We start from the raw sequence: 16,532 nt of genomic DNA, 5'->3' as shown, positions 1-16,532 counted from the left end.
ACACACATTTGATTGAATCCAACTTCATCTGGTAATAACAAAACTCATCACATCTGGCCTGTCTGACAAACAGCTCAATGAAATCCTATTAGCTTTGTTGACAGTCAAACGTTGAAGGTCAAAAATACCTTAATAAATATCAGATTATAAAAACTCTGTCTCAGAAGATCTCATTCCCAGCTCCTGTTCCGTCTTTGTCAATGATTTAATCTGATTTATAGAGGACAGAAGACTTTGCTGTTATAATGTCAATACAATGCTCTGCTAAGCAATTGACATAGTAGAATTTCAAGCTTTAGTAACTATTGCAGAAGAATCTCTAATTTAACCAGAAGAAAGCTTAATTTGATGAATTTTTAAACAATGTATTATGAACCATAAATTACAGTGGCAATCAATGTTGAAGCATACTCATTCAAAAGACGAGCAGGATGGCACCAAACAGCATTAGGATAGTTGACAAATAAACTCACCTTCTGAACCAATAAGACACTTGAGTTATATTCTTTGTGCTGCAAAAATAAATTAGCCTCGATATTTAGCATAATTACACATTAAAAGTTCTGTTCTCTGTATATTTTACTAGTATTTAAGTTATTATCAACATGGTAAAGATAAACTAGATTTTTTTATTGTTATGACAACCTGGGCTAGCGCACAGTCAATTCCAGCGCACTTGACCTGGAGTAAACACAATTACTTTATATATTAATAACAAGAACTGTAATGAAATGTGCAGCAAATACAGCTGGTTAACTATTAATTAATTTCAAATTCCCCACTTTAACTTGCCCCCACCTTCTATATGCACGCACGCATACACACACACACGTGACAGGCAAACATAGAGGGGAAGAAAGGGGTAAAAAAAAATCATAAGTAAAAGGAAAAAAGTCTTTATTTCAGATGGTAGTTCCTAGCATCTTACTCCTCTTCAAACTTTGCTTTCAGTTTGAGGTTTTATTGTTGTTTCATTCAGTTTCAGAATACAGCACTCACAGCATTTCTGGAGAAAGAGAGAGAACACGTTATTATTATTGTTTGAAGCATGTAATGGTTCCCCTGTCGGTTCATTCATTCAGGTTATCTGCAGCTTCTGGAATACAGCACTCAGCCTTTCTGAAGAGGGAGAGAAATATTTCTGTGTCTAGGACTCAACGGCTCCCTGAGCTCTCTGAGAACCATCTTACTGGGATAGGATCCAATCACCACTTGTTACCGGACAGAGTACGGCCTTTTGGCCAATTCATTGACCCCTAAAAATTAATCAAATTGAGTCTCACCCCATCTCTCTCTCTCTCTGACCTTTACATTGTGCTTACCGAAAACAGTAGTGCTTTACCTCACTGTTTCAGTACTACTATTAAGAATACAATAACATTTCAGAGAAACATACATAAGGTGAAAGATTTGATCAAGGGTCACAGATTACCCAAAAGGATTGAAAAGCACAAGAGATTTGTTAAGGAGTGACAGTATAAATACAGCACATAATCAGGATAGATATAGTAAACATAAGACGCATAACAGATGACTGATTTCAGATTGGACAAATGAATGGCAAGGCAGAACAGTTTGATCTTTGCAGCCTGTGGTAATGATCTCTTTTTCTGCCATCTCCCAAGCTGGCTGAGACTTTAAGCTGAAGATAGCATGGATCTACCTTGGGGAGTTCTCTTCCATCTGCCCACTTCCCTCCGGAATTCTCATTTACATACCTTATTTTAGGGTCCGGTCGATACTTCACACCAATCACTTGTCTAATTATGTTTAACCATCCAATTGACTTTGTTCAAATACAGAGCAATAGATACTTTAGGCGACTTCTCCTGACCGAGGCTCCAGTTCTTTGCGATCATTCCTTCACTTACTCTTGTACATACATGTTGTCACCATCTCTAGACTGTTTAAATACACAGATCATAGAATCAACAGAAGGAGGCCATTCGGCCCACCGAGTCCGCACCGGCCTTTGGAAAGAGTACCCTACCCAAGCCCATGCTTCCACCCTAGCCCGTAACCCAGTAACACCACCAAACCTTTTGGACACAAAGGGGCAGTTTAGCATGGCCAATCCTCCTAATCTGCACTTCTTTGGACTGTGGGAGGAAACCGGAGCACCCGGAGAAAACCCACGCAGACACTGGGAGAAAGTGCAAAGTCCACACAGACAATCACCCCAGACCGGAATTGAACCCGGGACCCTGGAGCTGTGAGGCAGCAGTGCTAACCACCGTGCCGCCCATGACCATGAGGTTTGTTCCCAACCTCTCATCAAATCTAGCTTCACCTTCGCAAAGGACTGCTTCTACATTATATCCTTGGCCACCTAACAAACCTTGTGAAAAACCTTATCCATCATGATTAACATTGTTCCATGTCAGTTTAGGCAGACTACTGAAGACTTTTCCTGAAATATTTATCTAATTATTTTATAAGGCTTCTATTTTTCCCAATGGCGTTGTCGAAGTGCTGGGCTCCAATGACTGGTGACCAAGGATTTATAACAACAACAGTTTATTAAGTTCTCTGAGCAGTTCTTACATGCTGTAACTCTGCCTGTACTCCAGGGAGAACTCCCACTCTCCTGACACATAAAGTTTGAACAACCGATGGTACTGAGCTGTAACAGTGTGCGAGAACAGTCACTGGAACAATGTTAATTATGATGGAGAAGGCTTTTCACAAGGGTGTTACAGTGGTTAGCTCTGCTGCCTCACAGCGCCTGAGGCCCATATTCGATTCCGACCTCGGATGACTGTGTGGAGTTTGCACATTCTTTTAAAAAAATGTTTTTTGTTTTTTTATAAATTTAGAGTGCCCAATTCATTTTTTCCAATTAAGGGGCAATTTAGCATGGCCAATCCACCTACCCTGCACATCTTTGGGTTGTGGAAGCGAAACCCTCACAAACACAGGTAGAATGTGCAAACTCCACACGGACAGTGACCCAGAGCCGGGATCGAACCTGGGACCTCGGTGGGGGTTCGGAGAATGACGCCCCAGTTACTTTATCCTAAAATAGATTTTCCATTACTTTATTCTGTAACATAGCGTCCTCAGAAATCTTGGCACTAGATAAGAATACCCTTCAACAATGCAAATATTAATGACAATAAAACATTAGAATCAATAAGGTCTGTGAAATAATAAGAGTCCGCGCACGGCCGCCACCATGTTGTACGGCGCGACCGCTGCAGGTCGTCAGTAGCCTTAATATCAGTAACCTTGAATCTTGGCAAGTGGGTTTCATTCCAATCAGCAGTTAGCTCTCACATTTTCCAACCGAAGTGCAATGAATTTAGTTTGCCATCAACCAGTTCCTTCCGCCTTGTGGAAAATTTTCCATCAAATGAGGCTGAGAGTTTTCTCACCTGAGTTGTCTGGGATTGTTGGTGTCTTGTATCTGCAAGCAGCCTGCACACCATTAACATGCACTGCCACTGTGGAGATCGCAGATGCTGCCAGACCCACTGAGTATTTCCAGCAGTATCAGTTTTTATTTCCGATTTCCCGCATTCTGCAGTATTTTGCTTTTAAAGAAATATATGAAGACAGGTATCTATACTAAGAGTTACAAAAAAGGAAAATAAAATACTGAAGTATAATTATTTGTTGTAATTAACTAAGAAAAATAGAATGTTAGCGTATGTAGGAGCAGACTCAGTCGTTGTTGTGAATGAGGGTAGACTGCCATCTTGTGGCTATTTGTGATTTATGTGTTTACTTCAGATCAAAAGTGGCTCCAGCTGATAAAATAAATGTTGAATATTGACAAAGCAGAAGTGATGCATATTCCATGTTTAGAATTGCTCATTTGACTTAATTCAGATTCAGTTGTGAATGCTCAGATTCAACCTACTATAGATTTAAAGGAATTTCAAATACGTCTATATATTTATAAGGTTGCGTAAGTTGAGTGCCAACGGGGACCTTCTGCCATGCTCAATGCCGCATTTAATCATAATCTACTACAATTCACACAAGCGTATTCTAAGTTCAAGTGCTTCATAGTTGGCACATGATGATTCCGAACATTGATCCATCCAGTCTAACTACCGTCCAAGTTCTCCTTTCTCAATACCTGCACCAGGAAACGACCCCGCTGTTAAAAGGGAATCTGCTTCACTTTTGTGCCACGGTGAAGAACGCCCCGCTAAGGCCGCACTTAGTCCCATTTTCTACACTAACGAGCTCAGATCACCAGTGGAGGAAGAGATCAGGGCACCATTTTTAATAGCCCCCCCGCCACCACCACCCTGGCCTCCGAAACCCCCCCCCCCCCACCAAAGTCTAAACTTACAAATTAGGGGGTTCCTCGAGCCCCCCCCCCCCCCCACACCCCACCTCATAAGGGTAGGGCACCCGGGCCTGATCCCCGGCATGGGCAGGATGCCACCTGGGCAGTTAGCATCACCCTGTAATGCAACTAAATAATATCCACAAAGAATTCTTTGTATGACATAGTGTGGCATTTCCATTTCTCCATCAGCCAATACCACCACATTTTTGAGTAACATTGACACAAAATTGCATGTGTAGGCAAGCATATATGTGGAATCCAAAGAAATTAGCTCGATTTTGTCAACCTTAAACTGGAGGAAGGTTTAACTAATCCAGGTCGTTATGTTAGTGATATCGGGCTTGATTCTCCGATTTTGAGGCTATGTCCGGAGCATGTGTCTAGTCTTACGACCAAAAAGTCGGTGCCATACCCGCATCGATGCTCTGCCCGCTGGAGGGCTAGCAGCCACGTCACGCAAAGCCCCCGGCTATACCTGCAGATACTGACGGAGAATTGCCTGTAGCGCTCGCACCGTACAACATGGCGCCGACCGCGCGTGGATCCGGCCTGACAGATAGTGCCCCTTTGTACACCCCTCGTCACCCCCCCCCCCCCCCCCCGGGACCACCCCCTACCAGTCCCCGCAGCCCCGCAGAAGCCCTCCCCCGGCCAGTGGAACAGCTCCCCCCAGACTGTGGCAGCGCTGGACACTGTCCGCAACCACCACGCGAGGTCGCCGAAAACAGTGGGCCCACGTGTCCCATCCCGTCGGGAAGTCGGCCCATCGGGGATGGAGCGTTGGGGGAGGGCCTCAGGTGACATCCTGAGGCTGTCCCTACGGCGTACTCAGTGACGACGCCGTTTTTGAGGGGGCGGATCATCCGAAAAATGGTGCCGCCCCCGATTTCAGCATCAAAACGGATTCTCCAGCCAATCCCCGAATGCAATTTTGCCATCAGCAATCGGAGAATCCAGCCCATAGTTGGCAATGGCGACCTCTGTTATGATAGCAGGTGATGATGTAAAGTTGGGGAAGCAACGAAGAATGGAACCCTGGAGTCAGCAAATGTGACTGTCCACATATAGCAGGAAAGGGAAAGGATTAATAAAGTAGCCATTACGAGGACAGCAGATTGTTTGAATTTTGCATATGAATAGATGAGCTCCTTGCATTTGATATCAGAGGGTAAGAATAGATGGCGCAGTGGAAGGTGGTAAGAGGAGATTATTCATGAGTGAAGTTTGGAGTTGTTTCTGATCTCCAGAATGACTTTAGGACAATGTGAGAGCGCTGTGGAAACAGTGATGGTGAGCCTACATTTTTTCTTATGACATAATTTATATAAAGTTTTCAACAACAATCATTGAGGTATTTGGCATAGCAGCATACACGAACACTGTGGGGACATTTCCTTCTTTGGGTATCTGCTGAGCACACAATGAGAGGTTGAGATTTAACAGGGAGGCACTGGCAGCTTACATCCATCGCCTGATTCCAATCACGTGATACAGTGGCATCGAATTAAATATGAATACCACCTGGTGATTTCTTGTCCCAAGTTTCTTACAAGTTTCAAACCACTTGGGAAAGGAATGCCCAGCAAACCCCTGAATTACCTTGTCTTGTACTCCTATTATCAATGACCCCAGACTGGCAGAAGATATAGGAGGTAGTTCCTGGGGCAGCCGGTGAGAAAACAATCAAATCCATTTTTCTGACTGCTCATGTGGCTTGTACTGGGCACTGGTACAGCCTCCTGAATGGTAGCCCACTCTTTGCTACAAAATGCAGCTGAGTTCATGGACCTGTTCACTCGCTCAAATGATGATTGTAAACTGCTTGAATCATGAACAATTAGAAAAACGTCAATTCCTATAATGGTTTTTGTGTATTTGTTACCTTGGATCTAACTGTTTTGGACTTGAAGGTGGGGGTAATGTTGTATTTATTTAAAAATTAGTTAACATTTTGTTTTCTAAAAAGTATCAAGAAGGAAAAAGAAGGAGAAAACCCAATTACAAGAGTGTTGACCTGTCTGAACTGGAATGGGAAGACAATGATGACATTGTAAGTCCCTATTTAGTTTTGATGTTTGTTAAATTACAAGATCATGGGCCAGATTTTTGCTAAGTTGGGAAGACTCTGTGGGTCTTTAAAGGTTTTTAAAGGACCTTTTTCACCATCATGTAAAGAAATCACTAAAAGCTAGTGCACAGTGAGTCATAAAGGCTAATTGAATGTTGGTCCTTATCGACAGAGGGGAGGAAGTGAGAAAGTGATGCCTCAGTTCTACAAGACCTTGCTCAGACCCCATCTGGATCCTTCCATTCAGCTTTGGGTGCTGCCCCTCAAGAAAAGAGTTGCAGTGCAATGCAGAACTATAGAAGGCCTTAAAACGTTCAGTGGTTGTTAGATGATGAAGTAGATCTTCTCTGTCAAAAAATAGAAAGAAGCATTAAAGAAATTGAAGAAACAAACAACAACCATTTGAATTAAGTATTGTCTTTAATCTAGCAAAATTACTCATGGTGTTTGAAAACGACTATTGCATCAAAATTTGACAATAGGCCACAGAAAGAGATATTCGATCGGACTACAAAAGCTTAGTTAACGGAAGAAGCTTTAAGGAGTGTCTTAAAGGAGGAAAGAGAAGAAGAAAGGTATGGGGTTTAGGGAGGGTATTCCGGAGCTTAGGGCCAAGGAACTGAAGGCACAACCGCCAATGGTGGAGCGATTACAGAGGAGGGCAGGGTCAAGACCTTGGAGGAACTTGAAAACATTTCCCAGAGAGAGAGATGGATTTGGCAGTGAGGGAATGAAGTTTGTGACAAGGCCCGAGGGCAGTGGCTCCTGGCTTCCCGATATTTGGTTGGAGGAAATTTCTACTTATCCAGTATTCGACTTGATAATAGCTAAGATTGTGGAAAGCCTAAGTATTAATCAAGAAAAGGAGGAAGAATGAAAATGAGAAACCTTGATGATTAAATTTAAGATGAAACGCTTGAAATTTAAACCGAAAATTCTCACTCAGTAGAGCTCATCCACCTGTTCCAAATAGTGAAAGTATAGGCTAACAGGAAGAGTACAGAACATTCATCCCATTCGTGTTGAGCTCTGATGAAGAGTCATGTTACACCAAAACACATCATTTAAACTCACCCCATAGAAAAATCAATTTACCTCCTGAACAGACATTACCTTGACAATGGGTATAATGAGTCTTGGCAGTAACTTTTCTCCCCATAATAAGACATACACCACAAAAATAAAAATGTTATTGGACAAGGTTGGTCCATCATCAATATGAGCAATAGCTTGCTGAAGAAGACAATTCTATTTTTTTTTCCCTTTGCGTTTCTGTGAGAATATTAATCATATATATTATGTTATAGCTGCGCAATGGTATGGTAAATCGGAAAACAGGAAAATTTTCAATGGAAGTGAAAAAAACTGTGGAGAAAGGGGTAAGACATTTCTTCCTCTTAGATTAGATGTAAAAGGTTTTAACAAGTCATTTGATCATTTATTTATAATCTAATTATTCTGAGGAGTCTCCTAATTGTTATAGAGCAAAATTAGTAATTTGCTACTGAATGTTTAGATTTATCCAATGACGCATTGGAAATTGGCTGAAAAAAGGAGACATGCTGTTGAAGCTTTTTGTCTTGCACTCATCAGTACAGTTGACAAAAATACCAGTTGTAAAGGGAACTAAAATTTATACTGTATAAGAGAGTGCTGATTTGTTGGCAAGCAGGCTCTGATTTATTGAGATGATCCCATGAAGAATGCACCAGGGAACAGTCAACAGCTAAGCTTTTGTTCAAATTCATACCAGACAGGTCGACACTGATTGGTCAAGGCATTGCCATGAAGAATGAACCAGGTAATGGCTGTCCTCCAAGCTTCGTTGAAAAGTGTGTAATGCGTGGACATGCTCCTGGACATTCTTTCTAAATTTGCATTACAATTGACACTCTACTGAGCATCGAACATAGATTGACAAAGTTCACATGCTTTAATAATTCAGTTTTGATTCCAGTATACAATGTTGTTCCACATGCAATAGCGTTAAGAAATGTTATGGAAGTTAATGAAGAAATTGCAGGTGAACTTTGCTTTTTATGTATGTATTTATCCAGACCACTTTGCAAGTACATGTTCTGGGGATATGTTGTGATAAAGGAAGATAAGATTAAAGCTATTGTTTAACAGTCAAGCACAGTATGTACAGTTTTTTAACCACATTGTTCTTTAAATCATTTTTGTTCAGTTTCAAACTTGTTGGTCTAGGTGCCATTAATGATATAGGTATACTTTTATAGGCTGCGTAAAATTATTTTAAAAGCAACACATTTTCTGAAATTTGAATAATGTCTGCAGCAAAGGTAACAAGAGATTCACACAAATCTTTGAAGGTGGTTAAATGATTTACAAGTATTGAAGTATTGAAGCAAAATCACAAAACAGGCTTTCCAACCTCCAGTAATTTCAAAAGTGCCGGTTACTACTGCTGTGTTTTATTTTTCATGTTAGAAGCGAGTCTTAGTGATGACAAATGATTACTATTATACAGACATCAAAGGCACTCCATTCAGGTAGGTTTGATCGTTTCCTTTATTTGCTAAGATGTTGTGAAATTAGATTAAAAGCTTCCCAGAAGGTTTTTGATGGCCACATGTAGTTGACCGCAATCTCCTGTGTACAGTCTAGGTGTGGCTTTATCCAGAGGGCATGGGAAGTACTTCCTCCAAGGAAATGTTACGCTGGAAGAAGGTATGATTAAAGCTATGAGTTAGAATAAAATTGTCAACCCTAACACAGAATCTAAACAGAGAGAAGTGGGCAATATAAAAACCAGCCACTTAGTGTTGCCGGGTCCCTTTATGGTGCAAACACTCCTCACAATAATGGTTTGTTGTATGTTTATGTGCGGTCTGTGAAAATGGAGTAATTATTTTCTACTTCATTGTGCCATTTCATCCAATCTACTTTGAAAGGACATGGATGCTGACAGGTGACATGAAACTCTGTCCAATGGGTTCACTGAACAAAAAGGTATTGATTTTGGCTATTGATGGAAATTGTTTACCCATAACTTTGGATAAGATCAATTTAAAATGTGGCTTAGTTACCGGTCCTGTTGCTGTGGGTGTCGTTCCAACTTCAACCGTTGAAAGTTTTGATTTCATGTTAGGAAACATCTTGGCTGGGGATAAGGTCTCGCTGCCTCCAGTTTTTCAGGAAAGCCCATTGAAGCTGTTGAACCTGAAATTGTACAAGAAGAGCCAAGCGACTGAAAAGAATCCACACCCTGTGCACTTGTTGCAAAAATTAATGTTTTGACTAAAGACATGTCCAAAAAGTCTGAATGTCAACCTACTAATTTTAAAAGGGACATTGGAGAATAAGGCTGAGAAATAAAAGTTAATGGAATTTGAAGACAAGATGGGACAAAACAGTTGGCAACACTACTTACAGATAATCATGAAAAAGAGGGATAAGGTGCTTTAAGGGAGTGTGGAAAAGCTGATTCCAGAGCTGACAGTGCAGAGCTACCCGGAAGGATATATGTTCTTGAACGTAACTTAAAAATAAAGAGGCAATCACCCCTGCTACAAAAGAATTATGCAAAGCTTGACCTTGAACTGAAGGCCTTTAAATGAGGCAGAAGACCACAAAGTGAAGATTGATCCCGAAGTTAAACAGGATGAGAAGAATTCAATTATTGTGAAGGACAATGAGGCTGAAACGTTTTCCCAAAACTTGGACATTAAAAAACATGCAGACATAGGAGAAGATGGAAATGGGAGTTCAAAACTGGGCAAAGTGTTTCAAAGTCTGCTTCAAACAGTGAAACCCTGTTGACAATTTAATGTCTAGCTTTGCTGAAGAACAAAGAAAATTGCTGAATCCAGAAGGTAATAATCAATGTGACAGGGAATGTCTCCTTGGATTCTGATTCACAGCCGCAAGTTCCCAGAAGCCAGATGTTATGCCAGTTCTTAGCAATGTTGTTCTTGACAAAGTTAACAAGAGCTAACAAACTGGAAAACCTTAGGATTCATTGCAAATACCATCCCAGGGCCCATCCTGTGCACAATCCGGTACAGATTTTAATAAACAACATGAAGAGTACAGAAAGGTACTAGTTTATTCACACCACAGGCGCAATCTTGAGCCTGCATTCGCCTCCCGTGTGATCAGCAGTGAGGGCGGAAACTCAGGTGAGAATTGGGAAGAGCGATTCTCACCAGAGAATCAGATTTTCCCGACCTTTTGCTGGCGACGTCACGAGATTCAAGTCCACAAAGGGCACGAACCTCATTCAATAAATTGGAATGAATTTTAATATTATTAGCGCCCTCCTGCCAAATGATCTTCCCTCACTAAATATTCTTACCTCACCAACATGACATCATGTCGGCGAGGTTTACAACAGGTTTGGCCAGGCATGAGGCAGTCAAGGACTTAGGGCGGGGGGGGGGGGGGGGGATATAGCAGGGCACTGTCTCTGGCACATTTTGGCACTTCCAGAGTGGACAGTGCCAACCTGTGCCAGGAGGTAATGCCAAGGATGGGAGTCAGCAAGCACCTGTGTCTGGACCAATACAACTGTCATCCACTGGCTAATGAAATGTATTGCTGTGTGAAATTGAATGGAAGTTTTGCATTTCAAAGGCTGTCAGGAGATTAGAAGTCCTTTCAAGTGTTCTGAGCTTTCAAGGAAGCCTCTGAGACTTGTAACAGTTGCTGCTTTAAAGACCCTTGTCTGAGGCAGCAGATATTCGGGAAGGGTAAATGAAAATGCATTGATTTTTCAATGTACTACCTGGACTGTTGTTCAGCTTTCAGGCAGGGGTGACCGATGGGGGTTTCTGTTGGGAGGGTATGATGGGGGGTGTGATGGGGAGTCTGACAGAGGGCTGATGGGTTGAAGTGGAGGGGACGATGCTGGTGGCGGTCGGGCTATCTTATGCATGTGTGCTGTGACCTGTTATTCCCGTTGTGGGGGCGAGGGTGGCCCTCCTTATCGGGGGGGGGGGGGGGAAAGGGGGAGGTTGCTGCTGCTGTACCTGAAGATCTGGCCGCCTGCTCCAATTCGCAGGTGGATACTGGGAATCCGATGGAACCTGGCGAGTTCTCCACCATGCATATATTTGCATAGTTACCGAGAGGGAATCACACTGGGCCCCGCTCCCAGCTCCAGTAAAGACTAGTCCCAATTCTCGGGAGCACTCAGGCTCCAGAATGGAGTTTTCCAGGTTACCGTATTTGTGTAGTTGACAGTCATAACCACAAATTTACAAAAAAACTCACTGAAGAAGTAAATGCCAAACCCTATTCTGTACATCTACAAATTCTTTGTAAAGAATGCCCCAAGTATTAACTGTTGTTAAATATTTTGGCAATTGTCAGCCATAAAACACGAAGACACTCGGTACCTTGAAACCTTCGTGGTGATTGTATCTGTTTGGCAGGTTTTTATTGGAACCTCTTCTGTAAGTACGTTCATAAGCTGAAAATGAAATTAAAGGCATGTTTGTAAAGATATAAAGACAACTAACCAAAACAACAGGTGGGATTTCTGTGTTCACCCTTTCAACATTTCAATCTCCCTGTCTCATCTGTCTTTAACAGTGCAGTCAATTCTGCACCAGCCAAGTGTTGAAGCTGTTACTTAGTAGCTGGATTAGCAAGCTAAAAACCAACTTGATAAATTTATTGTAGTGTTTACGTGCAGTTCTACACTACACTCTTGACACAGGTGCAATTTAACTACTATTGCACACTCTCAAGCATTAAAAAAAATCAATGCAAGTATACTTAGTGAAAATGGCAAATTAGATGCTTGGCCCAGAGCACTGCAGAAATGTTAATCTTACCAAGTATCAGAACTTTTGACCACACTGAATACTAATTTTTCATCAGAATTTCTCTCTGTCACATTGGATGTTGCAGCATCCAGGTTCCCGTCAAAGATTCAAATATGAGTGATATTTTATAGCTAAGTGTCACTGATTATTCTTATAATGGTGCCAATTTGGTTCCTAATTAAAAGATCAAATCTAACTGGTAGTAAGACTAGATAGAAATATCATAGAATCATAGAATTTACACTGCAGAAGGAGGCCATTTGGCCCATCGAGTCTGCACCGGCGCTTGGAAAGAGCACCCTACCTAAGCCCACTCCCCCACTCTATCCCCGTAACCCAGTCACCCCATCCATCCTTTTTGGACACTAAGGGGCAATTTAGCATGGCCAATTCGCCTAACCTGCACATCTTTGGACTGTGGGAGGAAACCGGAGCACCCGGAGGAAACCCCCGCAGACAAGGGGAGAACGTGCAAACTCCGCACAGACAATGACCCAAGCTGATAATCGAAACTGGGACTCTGGGGCTGTGAAGCAACTGTGCTAACCACTGTGCTACCCCAAAATACTTTCATGTTAAATGTGATTGTTACTATTTCTGAGGATGGTAAGGCATGGTCCCTGCTTCTCTGCTGACCCAGACCCTTATGACAGTTTCCCATAACCATTGGCAATTAAAGGTACCACAAATTGTAGAATGCATTGGTGCCATCTTGTCAGTTGGGACTAATAAAGTAATACTGGATCTCAGTTACCCTGACATTCCTCCTTTTGTGTCCATATAAAGCAAGAGGCCATTGGAGCCCCAGGGTGATTGGGGACAGGGCAGGGCAGTGTCCCTGGCACCTGGGCAGTGCCAGCCTGGCACCTTGGCAGCACCAACCTGGAACCCAGGCATTGCCAACATGGCACCCTAGGAGTGCCAACCTGACACCCTGCCAGTGCCACCCTATTACTACAGGGCTGCCATTGGCATTGTGATGGAGCTGGAGCAGTGCCCATATGCCAGGTTGACACTGCCAAGGGGTGGGGGCTGAGGGCGGCCATGCCCATAAAGGGGGCTGAAGGGGCGTATGGAGGGTGGGGGAGTGAGGAGGGGAGCCTGAAAGGGAGTGGGGCTGAAAGGGAGGGGCCCAAAGGGTGGAAGGTCCTCAGTGGCTCCATAATGGGGTATGCTCACTTGGGCGGGACGGGGGTGGGGGGGAATGCCCCATTGCTCACTAAGATGGATGGGTGTGGGACCAGTTCACCATAGGTAGTGGGGGTGGGGGTAGAGGGCATCTCACAGCCTTTTAGTGAAAGTATGGATCGCACCCAAACACCCAACGGAAATTACCTCACCAAACCTGCCGAAAATGACACTTAGTCGTTTTTTTGGAAGAATTGCACCCCCTAACTCTAAATTTAAGGTCATGTCCCTGTGGCACCTACCCCACTGCCAGAGAAAGAAATGTTTTCTATCCACATTAACGAACCCTCTAATTATCAGAAACAACTCAATGAGATCCCCCTGTAAACATCTATGTTTGTGGAATGTAAGGCTAGTCTATGCTATTTGCCCTCATAATTACCACATTTAGCCCTCTATCGTTTTGTGCTGCACCCCCTCCGAGGTCAACATACCCTCTTGAGCTGCATTGCCCAGAACTGAATACATCACTCGAGAAGGGGGTCTCAACAAAGCTCCAAACAACTGTAAAATTACATCTCATCATTTTTATTCCAGCCCCCTTGAATGAAAGACCAACATTCCATTAGCTTTTAAAATTACCTATTGTCTCTGTCAACTAGAAAATTACGTGAAGGCAAAGATGTCCTGCTAGAATAGCTTTTTCCAGAAGAAAAAGTACCATCAGCATAATGTCCGTCAAAGTGAGTAATATTTCACAAACTCTGTTGATGCAGAGGTGTAAACGTCGAAAGGGCTGCACTGAGTACCTCTTAGGCAGGCAAAATTGTATTGAATCCCTCCAGAGATTCTCCTTGTCTTCCAGACATCACCACGCATCTCCGAGAATTCCCATTGACAAACTGTAAGTGTCATTAAAAGAACTGGGAGGAAAAAGAATGGGTTAGTTAACAACAGTTACAAAGGCTGAAGAAAGCATGCGTACCAGAGGAAATAAAGCAAGGAATTAACAAAAGGGACCCATAAGTGACATAAACATCTTAAAAAGTACCTGCCTGATTTGCTTAGTAGCTTCCACTAGCTACCAGAGGCCCGACTGAAAATTGGAGCAGTGCTGAAATGATTTTTACAGACCATCAGGCTTGGTTTGCAGCTGCAAACTGATGCAGAAAAGGCACTCGCAGTATTAAATTTTGTGTTTTGTGACGTGTCTTTCAGGTAATCAATGTATTTCCATAAAATAATGGCCAGAATTCTCTGGGTGTTGCGATTTACTTTTCCCATCGGCAGTGCACCCCCGCCAGCGGGTTTCCCATTGATGAGCAGTGGGAGTACAGAATCCTGCTGCCAGCGAATGCACACAGCCGAGAAACACACGGATGGGGTACTGGAGAATCCAGCCTGCTTTCTCAGTGTCGAAAATAGAACTATAATACCAAATAACTATTACTCTTGATTCAAGATCTAGAAACTCCCAGAAATGTGTGATATATCATTAGAATTACCATAAATTCTGATAAATTGTGACTTTCTTTCATTCACAACACATGATCATCACTGGCACAGTCAGCATTTGTTGCCCATTGCTAAGTGTCCTTGGGAAGGTGATGGTTAGTCGCCATCACCATGAATACAAGCGAGTGGCTTAGTCTACCATTTTAAAGGACCATTGAGGGTCAGCGACATTGTTCTGGTGTTTCAATCAAATATAGGCCAGGGTAAGGACATTAATGAACCAAATCGATTTTCACCACAATCTGGTAGTTTTGTTACTGGCAGTCGCTTTTTATTCCAGGTTTTGGTTTAATTTATTGAAATTGAATTTCCCAGCTCCTGCCTCAAGATTGTTCGTCCAGATCTCTGGATTACTAGTCCAACAACATTACGATACATGAATTGTTAAATGCAAATGTTTACGAGTGATAAAATGGTCTAGTAAGTGACTAATTTGTATTCCAGAAGGCGACTCGCCATCATCTGCCCAAGGACAATTAGAAATGATTAGCTGAAAGACATTTCACTAAATGCAATGGGCTAAATTTAATATCAAGTATGCCTTGTCTGCACCTGCTTTTAGCTGCAACCCAGGCATATCGCCCTGTAAACTGTAACAGGCTACTACCTAGCTTCGGCACCACTCCAATTTTCACCTTCACAGCAGATTGATGACAGTATTCTGTATGAATCTTCGTGAATTATGGTAGCTGTTTAATTGCTGGTTTGTTCTTCATTAAGGTTTGCATGACCTGGACCACCCTGATTTAACACTGATGGAAGAATGGTAAGAGACCACAGGCCGAAGGTCGCTGCAGCAGGACATCTAAAATCATTTGCATGTCTATATTTGAAAATATTTCTATGGCATGTTACCAAATGTGCACGCTGATAAAGGCATAGTGAGGGAACAAGGGCAACCAATCCCTAATATCTAAAATTGAAAGGTTGTAAAATAAAAAGTGCAAAGATTGAGAGGGAAGGGTATATTCGTGTGGGTGAATTCAATACTAATTCAGAGCAGATAAAGAAATAAAGAGAGAGAAATAAAGATTTAGTTAAGAGAGAAACAAGAGACAGAAAGGAAAAGTTTTAAAAAAGTTTACATTTTTAAAACCTCCAACAATTAAAACCTTAAGTAATGAGAATTTTCACTTGCGACGGTTCCATTTTAGTGTCAGTGAAGTTGATTGGCAGTAATGAACACTGAGCCCATGTTATATGAGTACTTAAAGACTTTCTGTGGCCAGCTTAGTTTGTATCTACTATGCAAATCGAGCAACTTCATCTCATTCAATGCAATTCTGTGATGGGCCAGGGTTTAGAAAACTGCAAAGTATATCATGGAGTTCACCTGACCTACAACTGTTTTTTAATTTTAGTTACAAGGAGCACAAGGGCCTACTTTTCAGGTGTTATTCAACAGAGGCCTTAAGCACTTTTAAACAAAACAAAGTTTATTCTACAAATTCAGTTAACATTCTATAAACACACACAGTAAGCATTTTATCAATTACAAACATAAACCCCCCACACAGCTCCAGTTCTCTCTCTCTCTCTCTATGTATATAACCCTTAATAACTTCCCTTTCAACTGTTTCAATTTGATAACAACATCCACTCAACCAGGAAAAACCCTTTTAACAAAACAGTAGGTTTGAATTCTATCCAGAAAACAGTTATCACTTTTAAATTATCAAGTGATCTGGACACCTTTTAACAAACATACAGAGAGAGAGAGGAGACG

At 42.2% G+C, this 16,532-nt stretch overlaps 1 protein-coding gene across 1 annotated transcript in view; it reads left to right on the top strand.

Moving 5' to 3' along the window:
- cacna2d3a (calcium channel, voltage-dependent, alpha 2/delta subunit 3a) overlaps positions 1-16,532 on the top strand; it is a 1,400,547-nt gene that overhangs the window by 907,090 nt on the left and 476,925 nt on the right. Inside the window, exons 18-22 of the mRNA XM_072472475.1 lie at positions 6,270-6,353; positions 7,679-7,750; positions 8,823-8,884; positions 8,995-9,062; positions 15,527-15,572. Of these exons, the coding sequence (XP_072328576.1) occupies positions 6,270-6,353; positions 7,679-7,750; positions 8,823-8,884; positions 8,995-9,062; positions 15,527-15,572 (332 nt within the window). The remainder of the gene's footprint in view (positions 1-6,269; positions 6,354-7,678; positions 7,751-8,822; positions 8,885-8,994; positions 9,063-15,526; positions 15,573-16,532) is intronic.

Source organism: Scyliorhinus torazame, chromosome 13 (assembly GCF_047496885.1).
Source record: "Scyliorhinus torazame isolate Kashiwa2021f chromosome 13, sScyTor2.1, whole genome shotgun sequence".
In the NCBI taxonomy this organism is placed as follows: Eukaryota; Metazoa; Chordata; class Chondrichthyes; order Carcharhiniformes; family Scyliorhinidae; genus Scyliorhinus; species Scyliorhinus torazame.
The sequence above is the reverse complement of the archived record's forward strand: the minus strand, read 5'-3'. Positions and strand labels throughout refer to the sequence as shown.